Source organism: Condylostylus longicornis, unplaced genomic scaffold (assembly GCF_029603195.1).
Source record: "Condylostylus longicornis isolate FDR11 unplaced genomic scaffold, ASM2960319v2 ptg000064l, whole genome shotgun sequence".
NCBI lineage: Eukaryota > Metazoa > Arthropoda > Insecta > Diptera > Dolichopodidae > Condylostylus > Condylostylus longicornis.
The window spans coordinates 121,664-144,993 of record NW_026578032.1 but is presented as its reverse complement, the minus strand read 5'-3'; the positions used below and the strand labels follow the sequence as shown (position 1 = coordinate 144,993).

General features: G+C 25.0%; 1 protein-coding gene across 4 annotated transcripts in view; it reads left to right on the top strand.

The window, feature by feature from the left end:
* The window catches only part of LOC129612213 (putative uncharacterized protein DDB_G0287265), a 180,493-nt gene that overhangs the window by 139,481 nt on the left and 17,682 nt on the right, over nucleotides 1-23,330 (top strand). For 3 of the 4 annotated variants that reach the window (XM_055525734.1, XM_055525735.1, XM_055525736.1), the window contains exon 4: nucleotides 13,433-13,501. The exons of the other annotated variant lie outside the window; for it this stretch is intronic. In XM_055525734.1, coding sequence (XP_055381709.1) covers nucleotides 13,433-13,501 — 69 coding nt within the window. The remainder of the gene's footprint in view (nucleotides 1-13,432; nucleotides 13,502-23,330) is intronic. 4 annotated transcript variants of the gene reach the window in all.

Below are 23,330 nucleotides of genomic sequence, written 5' to 3'. Positions count from 1 at the left end.
TTTGTAACATTTTTCTTAACTATTTTTTAGTGATCTTTCATTAGTGCTCTTCAAAGAATTTAAAATTGCATATATTTAAGTAAGGACAAACAAGAGTTTTTAAATCGTACAGAAAGTCACAAATTTCTAAATGTCAAGAAAAAATTTAAAGCAGCTTCGAATTTTTCAAGACGCATCGCAATATCCTAGGACAATAATTAATAATATTGTGATTTCAAGATTAATCTTAAGTGTTGAATGAAACTCAAAATTTCAACATTAATTTATTTTACATTGGAATTTGCAATCGGGTGCGATTTTATTATGGAACTGAAAATTCGGTGATAATTTTTGTTCACTGCCTTAAAAATCTCTCACTTTTATTATTTCTTTTCTCTAAAAGACACCTCTTTATGCTTATATGTATTTCGAATTATTTCAAAGAGAGAAATTTTCAGTTCTCTTGCTTTATTTATGTTCTCTTTCTTTATTTATGTTCTCTTTCTTCTTATTATATGTGAGCTATTTCTGCAAATATTTAAGTCAAATTTCCAAAAATTGATATAAATTCTATGTAATTTGCCAATTTTGAAAATTTTCTAAGGCAAAGATATTATAAAAATTCAATACAGAATAAATATCTAATTATTAGTTCTCATAAAATCTTCATTTCTCTAATGAAAATCTTCATTTCTCTTTTAAATCCGGAATTTTTAATTTAACAATGATTAAACTCTAGATCATGCTCTTCTCTTCTTAATCATATACAAATAATTCATCTGGTCTTTCTTATGTAACAAGGACATTGAATTTATTTTTAAAGAAAAAGATTAAAATAAGCAAAAGGAAAAAAAAAATTTAAATAACCATTGATTAGTTTTGCTTTGAAAAGCTTCTTATATACGTCGAATCAATGCAATTTATAATTCAAAGGAATTTTTTGAATATCCTTTTATATAAAATGGAAAAAAAATTTAATCTCTGGAAAATTGGATTTATTTTAAATAAAGAAAGATTTGAATTTTTTTTTGTATTATTTACGCTACAAATATTTCATTAATAATGAAAATTAAACTTATGTATATTGAGACCTCTATGACTTGGAGGTCAAAAGAAAATATTAGAAAATTTATAGATTTTATCCAAGTTCATTTTCTTCTAATCAAATAAATATAAGTGAATAATTCCCAGTTAGTGAAGTGAACTAGTAATTATATGCTATATGAAAATGTTGTCATATGTTCAGAACTGTATTGCTTTTTTTATACAATCAAAAGGATCTCCTCCTTAAAAAGATCACTAACTCTGTTTGATATTTTAAATTTTATAACAAACATTCAAAATTTATAAAATATTCGAATACTAATTCATATAATTAATATATCAATTCTTAACCCTTAACTATGTACGAGGCCATAATGGTAAATTGAATTTTTGGACTTCTTTTTCAGATTCAATTCGACGTTTAAGTAGTGGGGAACATGCCTATAAAGCTAACTTTTCTTTAAACTTCGAATACGACACTGGAAGATATTCTTCGTAGTTTTCCTGAAAAAATTGGTGTATGTTATACGTGTTTCACAAATAATTCCAACTAAAGATAAACCTTTATATGAACGAGTTGAAAAAAAATTCTCTTCTTAAAACTTCAACAGCTACCTTTTATGTTGGTATTTCTTTTTGCTACTAAACTATATTTTAAACAATTACTCTCACTCTTTTAAAACCTAAATTAATATTAGCGGCAAAAGAGAAGACTACAAGTGACATGATGTTGCTACACACATTTTAAACGAATAATTTTTGCATTGTCATAAATTCTACCACGTACATATCCAGTTAAAGGTTAAATTTTTCCCACAATAAGTCATAAAATTTTGGTAATTTTTAAATCATGACTCCAGAGAAAGGGTAAAAATTACATCACAAGAATTTTAGCTGTGATTTCAAGTTTTTCAATTCAATTACACTCTTATTTGTGCACCTTAATCAACAGATTTGCCTTAATTATCAAACCCACTCATATCAAAATTAATTCATTTAATTTTCTTTTACATACGCAACAATGTTTGTAATTTGTAAAAATTTTGATAACATTATACAAATTTACATTAATTGCAATAACCAGATTTTTTCATACCCGAAATTTAAATGACTCGTGCTTTACATGTGATTTCCCAAAAAAAAAAATGAGAAAATTGTTTAATCACTTTTGAAATGTCGTGCAAAAAAAAAATTTACTAAAAATTTGTAATAACTTTTGCATGTCCCTTTTTTTTTTGGCAAAAAATTTTTAAGAGCAAAATTATTGCTCTTAAAAATTCAATCAAAATTTAAGCTGGTTATCATTTTATTAATTGTATGTTGTAATAGCAATATTGTATTATAAGAAAATTATAAAAAAAGACCGACCAACCGACATTTTATTAAAATTTATGCGAATGTAGATTTTGTCCCTTCTCAATCGAATCTACAGGTAACCAGCCAATCATTATAGCCATAAAAATAATGAACGTATTTTGAAATTGGCTATATGGTGATATCTTCATTGTATAAAAATTTATAAGGTATCCGTTGTACTTAAATTCTCCGTGAAATAATTATGAATGTATGACCATATCATACATACACATACACATATATATATATGTATACAAGTATTACACTTTAAAAGAAAGTTTACGATTAAAATTTGCATGGTCATGCATGAATTTCGCTGATAACATTCAATTTTTTTTCTCTTCAACTAAATAAAATTTTTATCTTTCGTATTCACTCTGTGATTCACAATATAAAATTATGGGATCAATAAAAAAATAAAAATGGTCTTGGTTTTTTTTTTTATTTTTTCATCAGGATGCAATTAAAAGAAAAAAAAACTTTCATTTTTTTTTTTTTGCAACTAAAAGGTTTTACGATAATAATTTTATTTACTGTTGTTTTTCCTTTGATTTAAAAGCCCTGTTCACCGTAATATGCTCATATTATGTAGGTACAGTCAAATCATGATCTTGTCTTTTACAGTCTACTCTATATATTGGTATATCTAAAATGTATATAAGTTATATACAAGATTTATCAATTAACATGCAATAAAATAAATTTTGAATTCCTTAAGGTATACGGCGATTATTTTCGTTTTTTTTATATTGTGAATTTTATTCATTTTTATTCTAAATTAAAAAAAAAAGATAGCGGGATAAAAATTTCAATGCAAAAATTACGATATCATTCTGTAATGCATCTAAAAAGGCAAAATGATAAAAGAAAATTCATTTTTTAAAGTTTCATTATTTTCTTGTGTACAATAAAATTTTAAATTCGATTATTTTAAATTATATAATGTCACTTAATCTACAGTGATTATTTTATTATATACTGAGTTTTAATGAACTTGAATTTAGTTCCAAACCGAAAAGATAAAATGAATGCATAAATGTAAGTATATAATGTATAAATACAGAAGTTTTGTCGGAAAATTGTAAGATTTTTCATCTCCATTTCATTTCAATATTGCGAGACCTTCTTATCAAGAATAATTCATAGTTCTATAAATTGTTATTTGTTTTAATTCAACATTTTCTTTGTAAAATCTAAATATGTACGTAGTACACTGAAACATTGAAAATACACAAAGCACAAACAACATTGCCAAATACAACATGTGTGTCATACAATATGTATGATAAATATATTTGCTTATTTAATTATTACAGTCACAGTAAAGAGTAAATGCTATGCACTATGTTTGAAACCTTTTTTTACTACGAATGTGGGGAGGATATATATACATAAACATACACAGTTAAATAAAAACATGACAATTAAATCATATAAATCAAACTAAACGGTATGTCTGTGTTTGATTGTATACTCAACTCCACAATCATGTTTGATTCTATACTCAATAAATAATTTTATTAAAATCGAAGTAGTAGATTGTTATATAGGCAGTGATTCGTTATTCATGAATTTATTATCCTTCATTTATTAAGAAAGAACTAAAATCCTAGAGAATGTATTAACATTTTACTTTCAATACATTTTAATTATTAAGATTTTAATTTTATTTTTCAAAAAAAAAAAAAACAAGTTTCTCAAGGAAAATTTTCAATATTCGAATTGACAAAAACTTTAAGTTTAAAACTTTAACTTTACAAATTCTCACTTTGCACAAAATTTAATGGATTTTTCTAATTTATTTGTTTTAGGAGACAAAAATTGCCTTAAGGCTTAGACATAATATATAACATTGTCATTGTTGCTGTACATATAAATCACATTATAATTGTTCTGTGATTGTTTTTAGTTGTATTGTTTCACAGTGTAATTGTTCTGTAATTGTTTTGAGTTAGTAATCAAACATTGTTTTTTATTGTTTGAAACTTGTAAACTTTCACGGCAAATAGCGTTAGTAGTTGTATGATGCGTAAACTTTGATATTGTAATTTTAAAAATATTTGTTCACAGTTTATTCATTCCTTAAGAGGACAAAAAAAATTTAAGATCTTTATCATCTGTATAAGAAAATGTTGATTTACTTACAAATGTAAATACAAAATAATAAGAATTTTAAGCTATTTGAGTTAATTTGTTTATTAAAGAAATGCTTTATGTTCCGGTTAGAATTAATTTTCTTGCGTGTATCTTAGATTATCTTAATAATGAATAAATTGTAATGTACACATGATATACTTAATTGTGATACTTACAATATTATTCTTTTAATTAAATTTTTATCAAACAATATTGTTATTTTTATCTAAACTGATTTTCTATATTAACGATCTTATACATATTTCTGTAAGATATCGTAATAATAAATAATATATGGTTACGGTATTCAACCATATAATTATACATAAAATGCAAATTTCATTCTTATTATTATTATGCATGTGCGCATTATTATGCGTACTATGCTAAATTTATGTTCTGGAAGAAAAGCAAATAGGGGCAGAATGTAGATTTTTAGAATATCGTTAATTATGCTTTGATAAAAGTGCGTTAATTCTGTAAGTAAATCAAAATATTCTACTAATTTCTTTCACTTTTGTGTAATATTACATTTTTTGCGCTTTGTTCTCATATTTCTGAAATTATTGTTGAGGAACAAGGCGATAAAGCAAATGTAGACAAAATAACAGCTTCCTAATCAGAAGATAACTAATACACAAACAAAATCAAGTAAATTTTTAAAAGAACCCAATACGTACACACAATTCGAGACAAACATTTTTTTATAATAATTATTTGTTTGCAAACTTCTTTGTAAAAGATAGTTGTTTTTCCGAATTTCACAGTACGTAAATACTAAGATTTTTGAGAGGAACAGAAAACGTAGTAGGCGAATTGTATTGCTTCTAAATAAGTATAAAAAATATTTATAAAAGTGATTTATTTAAACTTACTCTGAAAGTTGAACATACTTCAAAGTATTTTTAAATAGAGCGGGATTGTTGTTAGTCAAAAATTATATTTTAAATTCAGAAGAAGGTGGCTGCGGGAATATATATCTATAAGCAAGTATAGCCACTAGTGGACTGATTGCCTCACCACTAGTGGGTTAGGTAACAAGCAAGAACTTTCAAGCAACAATACCGGTAATAACCGATCAGCAATACCGATCATATCCCATAGTTAACAATATACATACTTTTATATATATAGTAATTATTCTGTTACCATTAATTCTCAAATTTAATTATAAATTCAAATAATTTTCTATAATTTTATTTTTTGCATTAAAAGAGTTAATTTTATACGAGAATTGTTATTACCCCTTTTTATATTTATTCACTGTACATACAAAGAGTTCAAAGCTCTCTTTTTTAATTCTTGCCATATTACATCTATATGGGCAATTGACTAATTAAGGTAAGATATCAACCGTGTACACCAACAAAAAAAAACATAAACAAAAGTCTATAAGCATTACAAAAATTATTTAGAATTTTTTTCCTAATTTACTATTATACACAGATTTTATATTTATACAGCATTGCCATAATTATCAAAATAGTCTTCTTGAACAAGAAAAACAAGACAAGAAAATTTATAAACTAATAAATAAAATTACTTTGTTTAAAAATGAATAATAATATAAATAAAGAATTTCAAGGTACATAAATATAAGAAAAGGGGGAAAAAGAAACAGTAATAGTAGCATAACGATAATAACAACAATAACAACACAACAACAACTACTGCCTGTTACAATAATAATAAGTGGGAAAATCAAGTTCAAGATTATATCAATAATTTCTATTATAGAAGCAAGCAATTTCTATGAGATTTGAATTTGTTTTGAGCATCACAGTATTTAGGGAAGCAACATAACGTAGAGAGAAAAAAAAAAACAAATTTTTAATTTATTTGTAAATAGTTTAGGCGTACAAATGCGATCGTAACTCATCTGTTAATGCGATTTATAAAATTCTTATAATATTTAATTATATTTCAGTTTGTATGTTGCGGTTGTATGTTGCAGTTGATACACTTTGTATGTTTGTATTGTTATGTCTTTATGATTAAGTTAGTTTTTTAACTGCAATATATTAGAAATTGAATATAAAATTTGATTTTTCGATAACGATAAGTCATATTTCCATATAATAATTATACTGTAGAACATAGATGAATAATGTGATATGGAATGATAACTATCGGAGCTTGGATAAAAAAAAAATTAATTATAATATCGTTCCGAATACCTTATTCAAAATAAGAATTACAATTATTCTCTTATACTTTTTATAAACGTGGCACATATTAGTAAATATGTTATGATAATTCGTATAATATGATTCGATACTGAAAGTAGAGTTATATATTCATAATTGAAATTAAAAAAGAAGATACTTATTAACTCACTATGCAAGAAATCCAGTAACACTGTCCAACAAAAATCTCAAATTCTGATTATATTCAATGGCTGTTATTCACTTTCTTGGTTGGTGTTATCTCGAAACACAATAGAATTTTCAAACATGTTTGAAAGTTCCCAATATAGCTTTCAAACATGTTTGAAGGAATTTGATTAATTACAATAAACTAACTCCGCCGCAGTTCTTTCCTCTTCCAATTCTATTAAAAGTTAATCCAAAATTTCTTATTTCGAACTCTTCATATTTGTGTCCAAATTATAATTTGATCTCTTCATATTTGTGTCCAAATTATTCTTAATAAAGAATCATACACAGAACTAAATCTTTTACAAAAATCTTCATACAAATCTAATATTCTCAAAAGTTGAAAACATCAGAAAAAATATTTTACATAAAAATCATTTTCTAATCTAGTGATTTGCAAAATTTTATAATAAAATTTTGCATGCAATCTTACAATGCATAAAATTTGAAACAGGTGAATGCATAAAATAATAAAACAACAAATAAACATGCAGCTTGATTATTTACACTTTTTTCCATAATAAAATTAAGAAGAAAGTCAATACAAAAAAAAACATTAAAAGAGTTAAGGTGGAACGAACCAATGTACATACAATTTAATGGTTAATAAACTGAAATTAATAATATACAATTTCCGTGATTTATTTAGCTGAAACAATATCCATATTTAATTTAATATATTATGTATGTACCTATATATGACTCGTCATAATATACACATATTCGATTACTAATACCATATTCTATTTTGTGAGCACAAATTCTTGTACCGAAATAAATGTGAATGCATAGCACAAAATCCATATATGTGCGACGTATCGTATATGAGTGCAGCAATAATGAAGAAATTTTAATAATGATCATTAAACAGCAAGGCAGTTTACATATTATATTTATATAGTTTGTAATATTTATAAAGTAATTTTATCATTAATAAAAAAACTTTTTTATTTATTTTCAAAAATTTATGCTTCAATTAAATTTTGAGATTGCCATCCTGTACCAATCGCGACCAATTAATATTATTCGAAAAATCGAATTTGATTATTGAGGGAAATGAGTCTTCGATATTTGAAGTCTATTCGTTTAAAAATTTGAGAACTTATTGGGTCAAACATGTCTCTAGTGTTAATCAAAAAAATATCTTTGTAAAGTAGTCTTTGTTAAATTTGGATAGAACCTTATGGTGTTTAAAATTTTATTTTCTTACAATTACAAAACCAAAATAATTAAAAAAGAGTTAAATAAAATTTTACAACAAATACTTATCTAGTATCTATTTTCGAACATGTTCAACAAATTTAGCATTGCCACACTCAGGAAAAAAGAGTGACATTTCTGACATGATAACGCAGAAGATAAATTAAATTAAGGATCGTTTTGAAAGGGGGGTTGTGCGAAAAAATCAAATGAGTAAATCTCATGAATATAGGGAACAAATTCAACTAAGCTCAGCTTGAAAGGGTTAAATACATACAAAGATCTGGTAATCACAATTATTATGTTCGGGATAATGATTAGTTGGTAATTTTTACATTATGTACCGAAATATTTTATAAAATTATATTTGAAAATCGATTTCACCCACACATACTTCTTAATCTACTTTCATATTTCTTACAAGATGGCAACTCTACTTAGAAACACTATAGAAACTGCATGAATATTCATTGATTATAAAAATTTTACCGTTTATCATAAACTGGTTGAAAAAATGTTTAAGTTTAGAATCGATAATTAAGTGGGTATTAAAAAGTAAGGACTCAAAAATTAAAAGAGATCTTTAAATATTTGAACAGACAGAAGATAGTGAATTATAATGCATGTTTTTTTTTTTTTATCTATAACTTATTTACTTTTTATATTAAGTCTTATTTATAATTTTAAATTAATAATTTATTCAATGGAAATTTTTTATCGTATCGAATATTTTGATTTCATTTTAAACTATTTCATGTTTAAATAAAAATAATGTCAATAGGCGGGATTGGTATTTTAAGTGTGATCACATTTTAATAGCAATAAATTAAAAATTTGATCTTATTTTGTTACTTATTTTATTATGAACATTTTACGTTACTAACCCCGTTTGTTAGTTCTAAGTGAATTTTAAGCAATTACAAATTCTTCCTTAAAGAATCCATCTTTGTCTTCAGACTTGACATGATTCAGTGACAGAGTCTAAATTGCCATGACGCACAGCATAAATAATGTCAATAGGCGGGATTGGTATTTTAAGTGTGATCACATTTTAATAGCAATAAATTAAAAATTTGATCTTATTTTGTTACTTATTTTATTATGAACATTTTTATGTTACTAACCCCGTTTGTTAGTTCTAAGTGAATTTTAAGCAATTACAAATTCTTCCTTAAAGAATCCATCTTTGTCTTCAGACTTGACATGATTCAGTGACAGAGTCTAAATTGCCATGACGCGCAACATTAATTTATTCCTTTCAGACCCAGATGCACTTTTGTGAATTTGTCATTTTCTTCCTGTATCCACTTGAATTTGAATGGTTAATTTATTTATCACAATTATATAACAGTTTTTCTTCGAATATTCTTCTTGACTTTTCGACAAATTTTCTTTAAAAATTCTGTTGAATTTATTTGATTAGTACACTGAATATATTTCAGTCAGGATGATTTTTCCTTAGAGGCCAAAAATACACATTAATAATTGATAAAATATCCATAACAATTATAGTTTATTATTAATACCACATTATTTCTTTTATAAATATTTCTGAATAATAAACCCAATTAAAATATTAATATTAAATTTTTATTTTACCACAGTTGCCATATAAACATTACGAAAATTAATGCTCTTTTAAATAATTTATACAAGCTGCCAATTAATTTTATTATGTGCTCTCTCTATCTCTCGCCTTTATAATATCCCATAGCGTAAAATGGGATATTAATTTATTAATATCCCATAGCGTAAAAATTACTGATACTGTCGATATTAAATACAATGTAATACGTATAAAAACATTGTATACCATGTGAAAATTACAGGAAAATTTAATTATTTCAAAATAAAAATAAAATTGTAAAAAGCATATTAATAAAATTAATTTGTTAATAAAAAGAAAGGAAATTTAAAATTCCCATAATTAATTGTTTAATAGACTATTTAAAACTTAATTGATCGAACAATTTCGGGAGTAATTGCATTTACGATATAAATTGGTTTGTCAATTTGACTGCTCCTCTTTCCACACACACACATGTAATTATTATTTATACTCCAGATAAAACGTATTATATCTAAGTGTGTATGAACATTTTAATTCCATGTGGTGACATTTAATAATATATTCATCGAGACAGTATAGGAGTATTTTAAAAAAAAAAAATTAGAAGGAGAGTGACAAAGAGAAAAGTATTCTCATAAACAGCTTATTGACTTGCAAAATGCTAATTTTACCTGTCTTGTGTTAAAAATAGTGTTAAAATTACAATTTTGGAAAAATTAAGAAGGAATTCTATTAAGAGATTAAAGAATTTTGACCTGCATAATTAAGCATTTATTTCTGAATCTATGTTTATACTGTAAAACTTGTAAATTTGCAAGTAATTATTGTTTTAACCAACAAATCAATCATCCGTCCTTGCTTCTTATATACAGTACTTTGTGAGCATTGGCCACAAGTACGATGTAATTATTTTTCAAAAGTGTAATCTATACCGTGCATCCGGAATTTTTTTATGTAATTCGATTAATTAAATAGTTTAAAAAATTTAAAATTATAGTTCGGACACCAGTTTTCTCATAATTAAATGGCATTTGGCAATTCAATAATATATTTGACTTTTACAACTGAATAAATTTTACGCGAATATAGTGTCAGAATAAACGAATAAAGTGTCAAAAATAGTAAAAATCAAACAACAAAAAATCACCCATTTTAACTCACCATAATTTTATCACTATATTTTAAACAAAATATGTAAATTAGTTCTTGCAATTTTTTTTGGAAATAATAAAAATATTTTAAATTACTCAGAATTAAAATTCGGAATTTTCATAACATTCCACATGGGAAAGGTACTTACTTTATGTGTTTAACCTTTTTTTTACCTTCTTATCTTAAAAAACCTACCTTTTTGGTTTTCAAAAGAGATTTCACAGAAAGAAGACATATCGTCACCCCAGATCAGAAGTATCATAAGTCCCATTTCAAAAATTTTACAGGAGAGCAATTTTAAATATGTTAAACTTCATTTCTTTTATGGTTTTACACTTAGGCAAAATCGAAGTAATAGAAGTTTATAGCTTTTGAGAGGTAATTTTTTATGGGATTTTTTTATTAGGAAATCACGACTTAGGATATTTTTCCATTAAAAGTTTTAAGGGGAGAAGAATCTTAAGTCCAGATAAGATGCTTTGGAGATAAAATTAGTTTGTAATTTGGAGAAAGAATTGACGGATTTTAAAAAAGAAAAACCACTCTAAAGAAGCCTATGTTTCAGCAGCAGCAAAAAGAGTCCTAAAATCTAATGAGTAAAAAAAATGTATTTTGTCAAAAGTTGGACTTAGGATACTTCTGATCTAAGGTGACGATATTTACGTATCATTTAAGGTAAATTTTTAAAACACACCCGCAATGATGCTTGCTTACAATTCCATGTGAATATATAATTATTTTTGAGATAATTTATGTCGCGACAGAATATTTAATTATTAATACACAATATACATATTCACTATCGTAAAATATACATATCTACCTGATCCTACCGAATATTTTGTGAATAAACATAACAGATACCTCCTAATGTACCTACCAAAAAAAAATTTCGCAAAATAATTATTTTAGTTGATAGTTCGCATTCCTTTAGTGCAGTTCGCTTTTTATTCAAATCAAATTAGTGAATTTTAAAAAAAGAAAAATTTTTTAAATATTTAAATTGAAATTAAATTTTTAAATAAAACAAAAATGGAATTTAAATTTATTGAACATTATGACAATGAAAATAATTTTTTATATTATGAAATTATTCGAGTAACTCTAGAAGATCTAGAAATCTATAAGAATAATATAGAATCGAATAGGTTTAGAACTTTTAAAAGCAATAGAACACATAACTTTAAATCAACTAAATCTTTCGAATCAAATAAATTGCAACAGAAAATATTAAATAATCAAATTAATAAGCAACATAAATTAAATAATCAAATTAATAAGCAACATAAATTAAATAATAATATTACGAGTAATAATAATAACAATAATAATAGCAAAATTAATAGTAATAATAATAATAGCAGTAATAATAATAGCAATAACAGTAATAATAATAGGAAAATTAATAGTAATGATAATAATAAAAATAATAGCAGTAATAATAATAATAATAATAGCAATAATAGTAATAATAACAGTAATAATAATAATCATAGCAATAAAAGCAATAATATCAATAGCAGCAATAATAATAACAATAGAAGCAATAATAGCAATAATAATAATAACTGCAGTAATAATATTAATAATAATAGCAATAAGAGTAGCAATAATAGTAATAATAACATTAATAATAATAATAATGACAATAACAGTAATAGTAGTAATAATATTAATAATGAGTGTAGTTTACAAAATGAAAATTATTTTGAAACAAATTTGGTTAAATCAAATGATTTTTATGACATTGATCTTAATGAAAGTTTTAAATCTTGTTCTGGCAATGATTCAAATAAGGTGAGTTTAATGTATTTGAGTGACTTGAATATATTTTTAAAGATACATTAAGTGAAAAATAATAAAAACCTTTTCTACAAAATGAAACCCATGTTAATTAATTTAAAATGCTGATTAGTGAATGTTGATTAACGAATTAAGAAACTCATAAAGAAATTTCCATGTACACAATAATTGAAGAAACTTTAAACTGTAGATTATATTTTGATTGCTTCATAAAGTTGCAATTTTACAGTATCCAATCGTGATCTATTGTAATAACCTCGATATATAGACACTAGTTCATACATAAAATGTTAAGCGCTGTACCATCCCCCGCAGTGCACCTTAAATTTATATAAATTAATCTGGGATTTCCCTATAGCATACAGTTTTTTGTTTACTGCATCAAGCCACTATACAAATGTTTATTATTAGACGGACCTTTTTCTTACCCGGTTTTAGTTACTCTGAAGAAAGTTTCTTTAAATATGGGAATAAGAATGATTTAGCTTCTACTTTGCTAGGTCAGCAGCCTCATTTTCCCATACACCAAACTTTGCACACGTACCTAAATGACCGTATTTTCTATCTTTTATTGTCATTTTAACTTTTTTAATTGCCCCCTATGCAGTGAAAATACAATTACATTAATTTTATATTATCATGAAATTTATTATGCTAATTTCATTATCATTATACTTGTATGCTTCCGTGTACAACTGCTTGATATTTCATTTAGATCTTAATTTAAAATTTTATAAAATTTTATTTTATTTTAAGTTTTCATTTTTAATTTTGCATTTATTTATTTTTGTATTTTTTATTTTCTTTTTTATTTTAGGAGATGTTGGAGCGTCGAGTTCTTGAACTTGAAAATGCTTTACAAAAAGTTCAAGATCAATTGAATCATGTAAGTTCATACAAAATATTTTTTTTTTGTATTTTCCTTCTTCACACTACATTTATAGTTTAAATTTTGTTAATTAAATATAGTAGTTGCATTGAAATTCCTTGCATTTACCTTGCACATTTTAATTAAATAGTAGCTATAATTAAGTATATAGTATAGCGCTATTTTTATACAACAAATAAATTTAAAATAAACTTAAATTTTGGAATATTATTAAGTTTCCCTCTTGAAATCTTACTTGTAATATATAAATATAAATATATGTATATATAAATGCTATAGTTTCCGCGCAAGATGGCATGATGTTTAGTCCCTGTACGATATTTTGCTTCATTATAGAGAGAAGACAACGCTCCTAGCATGAGTCAAAAAAAAAATTTGGTCCACGGTCGTACGCCACTCGTTCTCAAATTTTATTCCAATAAAATGCCTTAAAATAATTTATTTTTCGATCGTCATTTTTCTAGATTTCAAAAACAGAACCTTGCTTTTAAATAAAAATAAAATAAATCAGTGGAATTTTAAAGTCTGCTTTACAAAATTTAGAGTCTAGGTTTTCTCAAAATTTCCAAGGTTTTTAGTCAAACTTTTGGATAATAACTGGCCGATTCGAACTGGAATTATTTTCAATGGATTTTCGCGAAATTTTCTATATTAAAAAATTTCGAAATGAATTTTTTTAAAAATTTGGAAAAAAGTTGCTTACACCGGACAGACTGTCGGTAACACCTGATATTTACTTATTTTTTACAATCCATTGGAACAGCTGGGGTATTACATCGTATATGCGATAGTTTAGCGATAAGTAACCAATTAATTCAATGTATTGGTTCTCCAATTTCAAATTTTCTGTTTTTGCCGAAAATTATATATCCTTACTGCAGAAGAGAGGCAAAAGTAGAGCGGAGCTTTACAAAACACATTCCTTTTCTAATATTATACAGTTAAGAATATTCATGACGGAAAAAATCCCTTAATATTATTTATTACTGTACCGTAGCAAAATGCCATTTTAACGGAATCATTTTAAATAGAAAGTAAAAAAAAAATAAATTAGCAGATAAAGAAAAAAAAAAAGAGCAGAATAGAAATTATTAGAAATTCAAAAATTATGGCTAAATCGATTGAAATAATGGAAGGTATCATCATAAAATTAAGGATATAAGAATATTGTTCTTTATATTTTTTGTTCATTTCCTCAACAAAAAAAATTCCTTCTTTGCCATATGTACAGGAATTGAAATTGTAAAGAATCTTTCGTTTTCATATAAATAGGGCTAAATTTATTAGAGCCATTCATTAGATAATGTGTCTTATGTTAGTAAAGTTAAAGATGAGTATAAATTTTCTTGAATTTTTCTTCAACTTGAAATGGATAATAAAAAGAAAAGTATACTGAACAGATACGATATAATGATATAAGAGGGAGAAAAATAAGAATATAAATAGAAAAAGTGGAAGCGGAACTAGAAGATGTGTATTTTATGTAATAAACTAAAAAATTTCAGATGAAAGAAAAAGAATATTGCTGAAAAATAATTCAAGTGGATAAGAATAAAAAAAAAACTATAATATTATAGTAAATAATCAAACAGGAATTGGAGAAGCTCTTCTAGTACTTGTAATTCTCCCGGCTATGATGTGATTTCAACTCAATTCCTAAAGCAATTCTTTAAAAAAATTCTATTAAAACTTTTTTAAATTTTAGTTACCTCCGGTTAATTCGTAGATAGTGTTTTAATTATTACTGTCAGTTTTTTATGTGCTTCCTTTAGCGCCATATCAGATCAGCCGAGACAAGACACAAGACTATACTGTCATGTTTTCTTATAATTTCTTAACTTTGATTACATTATAAATTCATTATAAATTGAAAGAATCCAAGATAATTTTAGTTGCCATATTGTTGAGATGAGAGTTTGTGGAGAATTTTTAAAAGCTCGCAATTTTCTCATTAAAATTTCAGAATATTCGGAATTAAAATTTCGTGACATTTAAGTAAGATGTGAAATTTTAAACATAAACATATTTTTTCTCTCATATTATCGAGGAAGTTAATAGTGAAAAAAATAATTTATATAAAAAAAATTGAGAATGAAGTGAAAAAGGTTCAACATAAATTCAACAGCACTTCAATTTTTTTTTGTTGAATATGTATTGAAAATTACCTTCAGCAAAAAAAAAGCAACAAATTCGAAAAAAAATATCACCCACTTAAATAAGAATATTCCTCTATCATTCTACTTACTTACTTACTTACGTCTAAGAAACTCTTCATATATGCTCTATACTGAATAGAAAATAAGAAGATTTTTTAAAAACATATTTTGGAAGCTTAAGAAAATGTAATTGATATTGAATGAAAATTATTTACTATACACACATACGCACATAAAATAATATATTCCAATATTAAATGAAAGTGGAAGAAGCCATATATAACATATTATATAACAAGTATAGCTTTGAAGAAGTTGAAGGATAAGAGAAGAGAAAAACTAATGATTATTATTTAAGAACTTGGAGTGTATTTATTCAGTGAACCAATTTTCAAGGTTTAATAATGGTTTATCTTTACAATATGTATACCCGATATATATATATTTATGCATATATAATATGTTACCGTGTCTGTCCTATTAAAAGTGCTCATATACGTATATCCTTTTTGAAGTGAATCAGTGGAACATCTCATTTTAAATATAGTGCAAGTAAATGTTATCCGATATCTTTTCATCTTCCTTATTTATTTTTCCTTAAATTTAAAGTATAGTGTATAGAAGTCCCTTAATTTTATAACAATATATTTTATATAATAATGTGATCAACTGAGCTTTTTTTCTTTCCCCATCCCTATTCAGTCAGTTGATATTATTAAGAGGGTATTCGAAAGAATTATCTAGTTCTTTTCTGTTGTTTAAGATAGAAAAGAAAATTTAGGGTACACGAATATAGATTTATAATTTAGAGTATTCCATTGATTTTAATAGAGTATTTATAAAAATCACTTAAAAGATTTTCTTGAAAAGATTATGTATGTAACTATATACTAAATAGAGTTTTATATTAAAAGTTTGGATGAAAAATTTCGGAGGAGTTATTAAAAACTAATGTTTATCATAAAAATTTTTTAAAAATTCTATACCCTCTTAATGTTTAACTGCGTAGATTTAATTCTAAATTAGCAGATGCTCATGGTCACATATAAGAAATTTTAACACTAGTATGTATGTATAACGTGTTTATGTATACTCATAAATTAAATTGTTTTTAGATTTTATAGTTTTTGCTAATGACTAGAATGATTTTATTAAAACAAATTACTATAGTAATCATAAATTTTATGGGCTTGATAATTGGAACAAAGTATTTTATATATAGGTAGACAAGATTTTGAACAGGAATAAAATTAACAATTTCAATAGATTTTTAGCAATAATTTTAAAAATTTTGGTTAATAGAAAATTTTAGAAAATTCTAAAATTAAAGCTATGGCAAATTCAAATTTATTCACAATTCATTAAAAAATTATTGATATTTATTGGAAAGAATGAATCATCATAGTTATAATTGGTTTTACGAAAAAACAAGGATCAGCTATATCAAATTCCAAATTTAACAACTATGGCCTTTGCGTAGCGAAAAGATGATCCCGCGAGTCGTTTAATATTTTTTGGCTTCATATAGCTTTATGATAGAACAAGAAACTGTGATCCCGAATATTTGGCGATGTGAGCACTTTAAAAGGCCAAAAAGACACCTTATTTTTGGAGGTCTAATTCTCTTAAGTCATCAAAATTTTCAAGATCATATACAAAAACTGATCTTAAACAGTTTTGTTTAAAGAATACCATTTGTTTCCAAAACTTTTCCATTATATGAAATTCTATTGTTTGCTTTATGGAAAGGCAAATTTTCAGTACAATTTTTGTATACAAGAATAAAAATATTTTTCAAAATAAAAGAATTTTTAGCAATTTTGTAATTTTAAATAAAAAATTCAATTTCAAAATCAAATTCTTGAATTTATTATTTGCGGTTATGTGTAATCTTGTTATCAGGAATCACGAATTGAAAATTTTATTAATAGCACAAAAAAATATTATTCATACAATAATTTTCAATAGAAGCCGCATTTTTCGAAAAATTCAATGTTAAATTTATTATTTTTCTTTTCTAAATAAAAAGCATGAGGAAAAATCAAAACCCAAAAAAATAATTTAATATTCATATGCTTCGTATATACATAAATTACCTTTATGACACCTGTTACAATACCACATAATACATGAAGTATATATATAGAGTACCCTAACCTATAAATCCTTTGTAGGTATAAACTTTTTCACCTATAACTAAATCAACCATATTTACGCTACCAAAGATTCTTTAAATTTGAATTAAATTTAATTTTAAATGTAAATTACGAAAATCAACTTAACTTTGAAAATCTTTTTCTATTCTTTCTATGTATTTATTTGTTTTTTTCTACACTGATAGCTAATAAAATTTTTATTTGTTTTGTTGTTGTTATTGTTTTTAATCCCATGAGTAAACGAAAAATTTTTTAAACTTTTTACTTTTTTTTTCTTTGCTTTTTGTTTGTGTTTTTTTCGAATTTCCCTTTAAATTTTATTCATTTTAAACATTATAAATTTTAAAATATATGAGCAAACAGAATATAATTCTTTTGTAAATAAAAAAGAAAAAAACAAATACGAAACCTCAAGACGGAAACGTCAAAAAACGTAAAATTCATACCCGTTTTTATTATTTTTTTTTTTTGAAACAAACTTTACCTCAAGCTATACGGCTGAATGTCCTCATCACCTTGAGTTTTAGAAACACAAAAAAAAAATGTTTTATTTTTTTATCTTATCCTTGACTGATTTCGAAAAAAAAAAAACAAAAACACCACATTTTAAAACTTTTAACTTCCCTGCCTCCGCCTCCTACTTCTCATACCCATCTCATTTTCTCTTATTTTCCTTCCTACATTTTCTAAAATTTCTCTTTAGTGTTTTTAATGTTTTCTAGTTTTCTTTTTTCCCTTTTGTTTTTGATTTCGGTTAAAAAAAAAATCAAAAATTTTGGGGGTTATTGTAGCTTTAATGTAAAAATAACAAACATTTTACGCAAATATTGCTTAGGAATAACAATTTTATACCATAGATAATTATTATGTATAAATACAAGGTGTACCAAAGTAAATTAATTTATTTGGGTAGTAACGTGTTGATGATTAATGATGTCTACCCTATGTAGAAACTGAAAAGTTAATTAAAAAACTTCATAAATTTACATTTTTCGCATTCGTCCATTTTGAGCGGAAATGAAGAAGAAAATCATTTACGTAAGTGAAGATTCAATTATAAAACAATATGAATTTCTCGTATATTATGATATTGCAGGATCTTCTACAGTGTTAATGAGCTACACATGTTTTATGTAATTGTAATCAAAAACAGTCCAAAGAATTACGGATATATTATTTATGAAAAATGGAAATGAATCAGATCGAAATGCAAATTTAGAAAATATCTATAAGCAAGTTGTTATAATTATGTACCTATACAAATTTTGTAGGCTGTTCAAGGAAAGAGCTCATGCATATTATGTGTAAATAATGTGCTTTGATTCATAAGAGAAGAGAGATTTTGGAAAATTGTATTTTATCGAAGATAAAGAGCGAATGGTTCGTGAAATTCATAGAAATAAGTCATTAGTAATGCTCCATATTCAGGTGCGATGGATGTGCCTCAATATACTAAAAATTGTTAGTAATTTTCAAATTTAATCCTTCACTCGCGTAAAATCAAAATTGTTTAACACTCAAATCAATAGTTGGACACCTTGTACACCTACAATATATTTTGAAAACGAGAACTGCGTATACGTACGTAGATATACAATATGCAAATAAAAGCAATGAATGAATCTAGAAGAAATATTAAGCCTTGTATATATAGAGATTTTTGTTACCATTGCAACATTACGTCCTTGCGTTTCAAAGTTACAAAAACGTACAAACACTTACATACATATATATTTGTAAAGTGTAAATATGTGTTTATATTCTGATATTTTCTTTTTTTGTTTATTTTTAAATTAAAAAGAACTAAATTAGAGGCACGATAAGATGAATTTCCTGCACCGGATGAATTTATGGCAAAAAACAATAAAGGGGAGACCTCCCCATAATTTTTTTGCTTTTGATCTGTTTAATATCGCTTTTTTATTTTTGTTTGTTTGCTCATTTTTTTTTTTGTTACCATAAATTTCTAAAACTTTCGTCCTTTTTTCTCGAAATTTCTTGTTCCAATTTTTTTTTTCTAAAGGGTATTCCTGCACACTATTTGTTTATCATTTGATATCTTTCAAAGTTAAAATGTGACATTCAAACGTGTACAAATATCTTTTTACAATTATCTTTTGTACAAATATTTGGAATTTTAGAAAATTTTTGTCACGTTTTTCCAAAAAAAAAAATTCCATATTTTTCTTATGTCATGGTTTGTTATTTCGGTGCAATTTTTTGATTAAAAGCTGTAAAATTCTTGTTTACTTGGTCGAAATTTGAATTTGGATCGAGTATCCTGTTAAAAATCGCACATTGAATTATGGCATTAACCGCATCAATATGAACATTACTATTCCAATAGAATTTAGAAGCAGCCATTCAGAACTATGAACAATAAAAAATGTCAATTAAAAATTTGATAAGTTATTTACTTGCTTTTACTCCGTATGAGAAAAAATTATACTTGGTTCTTGCCTTCAATAATATTCCGTTTTAAATACTTATGGTATACGGCTCTCTCCCCAGTCATATTAAATAAATGAAAGCAAATTTTTTCAAGTACATAAATATCTACTTACAATTCGTACTTATTAATTTCGAAAAATTGTATTAAATTAATTAAAAAATTTTGAATTTCGAAATTTTGTACCATAGATCTAAAGCAAAATATTTCACAATAAAATCTAAATATTCTATGTACATACATTAATATAAGAAAAACCATTATTTACCCCCCGAAAAATAAAACAAAAAAAAAAAACAGCCCCAAACCAAATACGTAATGTTCAAATGCCTACTTCTTCTGTACAAATAATTTATGGATAGAAATTGGGGGATGATAGAATATGATGGGCCTTAATATATATATTATTAGTTAGTTTTATATATATCGACATATATATATATATATATATATATATATATATATATATAAAATATTGTAACTTATAGTGTTTTATATGAGGTCGTTGCCTTTGGTAATTCTCTTCAACACCCTTTCTAATTTTCTTTTCTCTCTCTCTCCCCATTTGCAATATATTTTAAATACCCCAAAAAAATCTTAACTTTTATTTTGTTTTTACCAATAAAACCTATACTGATGTACCTTTTGTTATATATAATTACATAAGCATATATATACAATTATACAAATAATATTAAATATAATAGTATAGTGTGCCAGCCACCCTTTTTTCATACTTTCCTATTACCTAATATAGAATGACTCCAAGACTCATTCGCATTGCAAACATTATACAAAAAAAAAAAACAAATGCAGTCTATAAACCCCAAAAATAAAAGGTACATGTGAATTGTTTAAATTCAAAATTATACAAACATGCATATAATAACAATTTGGGGAAAGATTAAGATTGAAAATAAAAAAAAAAAAAATAATTCCTATGTATATTGCTTCCATATTAGCAGAGTCACAGTATGTGTAGGAAGAAGCTAAAAAAGCTATGGTAAGCGGATGAAATTTCTAGTAATTCTTTTTTTCTTCCATTTCCTTAATTGTTGTTCTTGTTATTTTATTTTTTTTTTCCTATTTTAATGAAATTTTTTTTAATGTTTTCAATGAAAATTAGTTGTAAATGTAAAATGATATAAAATGGGATACTTAAACAATAATCACCCTTAAATGAAACTAACTATAAAATAGAATTAAATGAAAACGAAAAATAAACATAAAGGTCGAATTCCAATAAAAAAAAATTTTAATAATGAAGGAAATTACGACAATGATAGACAGCAGGAGGGGGCGAATTATTTAAAATTTTTAATAGTTGAAAACACAAAATTGGTTTCAATTTCAAATAATATGTATATGAGAATTTAAGAATAGTTGGATCTAAATCTTGGACTGGCATACTAAATACAAATAATTGGGAACAGATCCTATCATTTTAGGTCTTTTCATAAATGCAATATATCGCGATATACAGCGAAAACTCGGCGAAATTTTTGGTTTCATATTAATTAGTCATGTTTCGAACCTAATTTATTCAGAAATAGCACTAATTTTTTGCGTTATATAGCGACATTAGTATGAGTGGCGCAGTAAACTGTTATTTGTGCAGAATAGTTAAAAATTTGAATTAAAAATTATGTAAAATTTTATAATGTATTTGAAAGTAATTTTCACTTTTTCAATAATTTTCCGTATAATGGAGACTTGGTTGTGGATTTCCATAAAAAGGCGTTAATTTAAGGTGCCAAAACTTTTAAAGAATCTTCTTGAAAATTCAAATGATTTCAAAAATATTGTTAATAAGGATTTTTAATAAAGAACAATGTATAAGGTGATTCAGGAAGTTAAGAACCATATATCACCGGGTAGAGGGTCAAAAATGAGTAAAATTTTTGTTCGGGACATAATATTAAATCGGAACCGTTTTCGAGCTATTTTATAGGGATTTTAAGTTGCTAATAGCTTTAATTCCACAAAAGATAGAAGCTTCAAACAAACAGTTTCTGAAAGGGCTATTGGAAGGCTGCAAATAAAGAGACACGCAGTATTAAGTTTTACATTTTTTTTTTCGGAAATACAAGCATTCGAACTTTAGAAAAATTTCAATTTATGCCAATGTAATAATTTATATATAGTTCTATATATATAATATATTGTGATATATAGTGAACCGAAAATTTTTATATATGTATTTCCTCTCCTTTGTAGAACTCTCATCCTTTGCAAATCTCAATTGTATAACTTAATAAAGTCGTGAAAATTCGGCAAACGCACCAGAGATGTCTCCTTATATTTTTTATTTTAAAAAATCATGTATATGAATGGCATTTTATTCAATGGACCATCACTTAAGAATTCAGAACCCGATTTGTTTTCAATAACTAAATAATGAATAACTTTGAAATATTTTTCATTATGTGTCATCCAAACCATTACATAATTAATTGTTAATCAAGCAAATCAATCCCGTTTTTTTTTTTGACTATTAATTTAAAATATTAATTTAAAATTAATGTAACTAGTTTCATTAGAGTTGTTATACATATATAACGTTAAAAATCCATTCCTGAATTGTTTAAAAATTTAGTTAATATCTATATTACACACAATATACAAGCAATGATAAAATATTGAAGTCGAAACCCTTCAAATTCATTAAACAATATAGAGACGATTACAGTATTTAGAATGAGAACACTATAAACTCCATAGGAAAATTCTATACCTACTCATATACAACTACACAACATACTGTTATACACTTTTATAAAACACAAATCAATTTTACTAATGAATGAATTTTGTAATATAACAAGATTATTTATACATTCAAAATAGTAGTATAAAAATGATTAAAAGGATAAATAACAAACATCATTAACTGCATGTTCGTGTGTATATACTGTAAACTTGTATAACATTATGTGTACATAACAAAACAATATTAAAAAACAAAATCATAGAAGTTAATTTTAGTTTATTTTAAATTCGATATTTAATCATCATTTTAAATGAATGAACACATATACAAGTACTTTTAAAATATAGAATTGAAA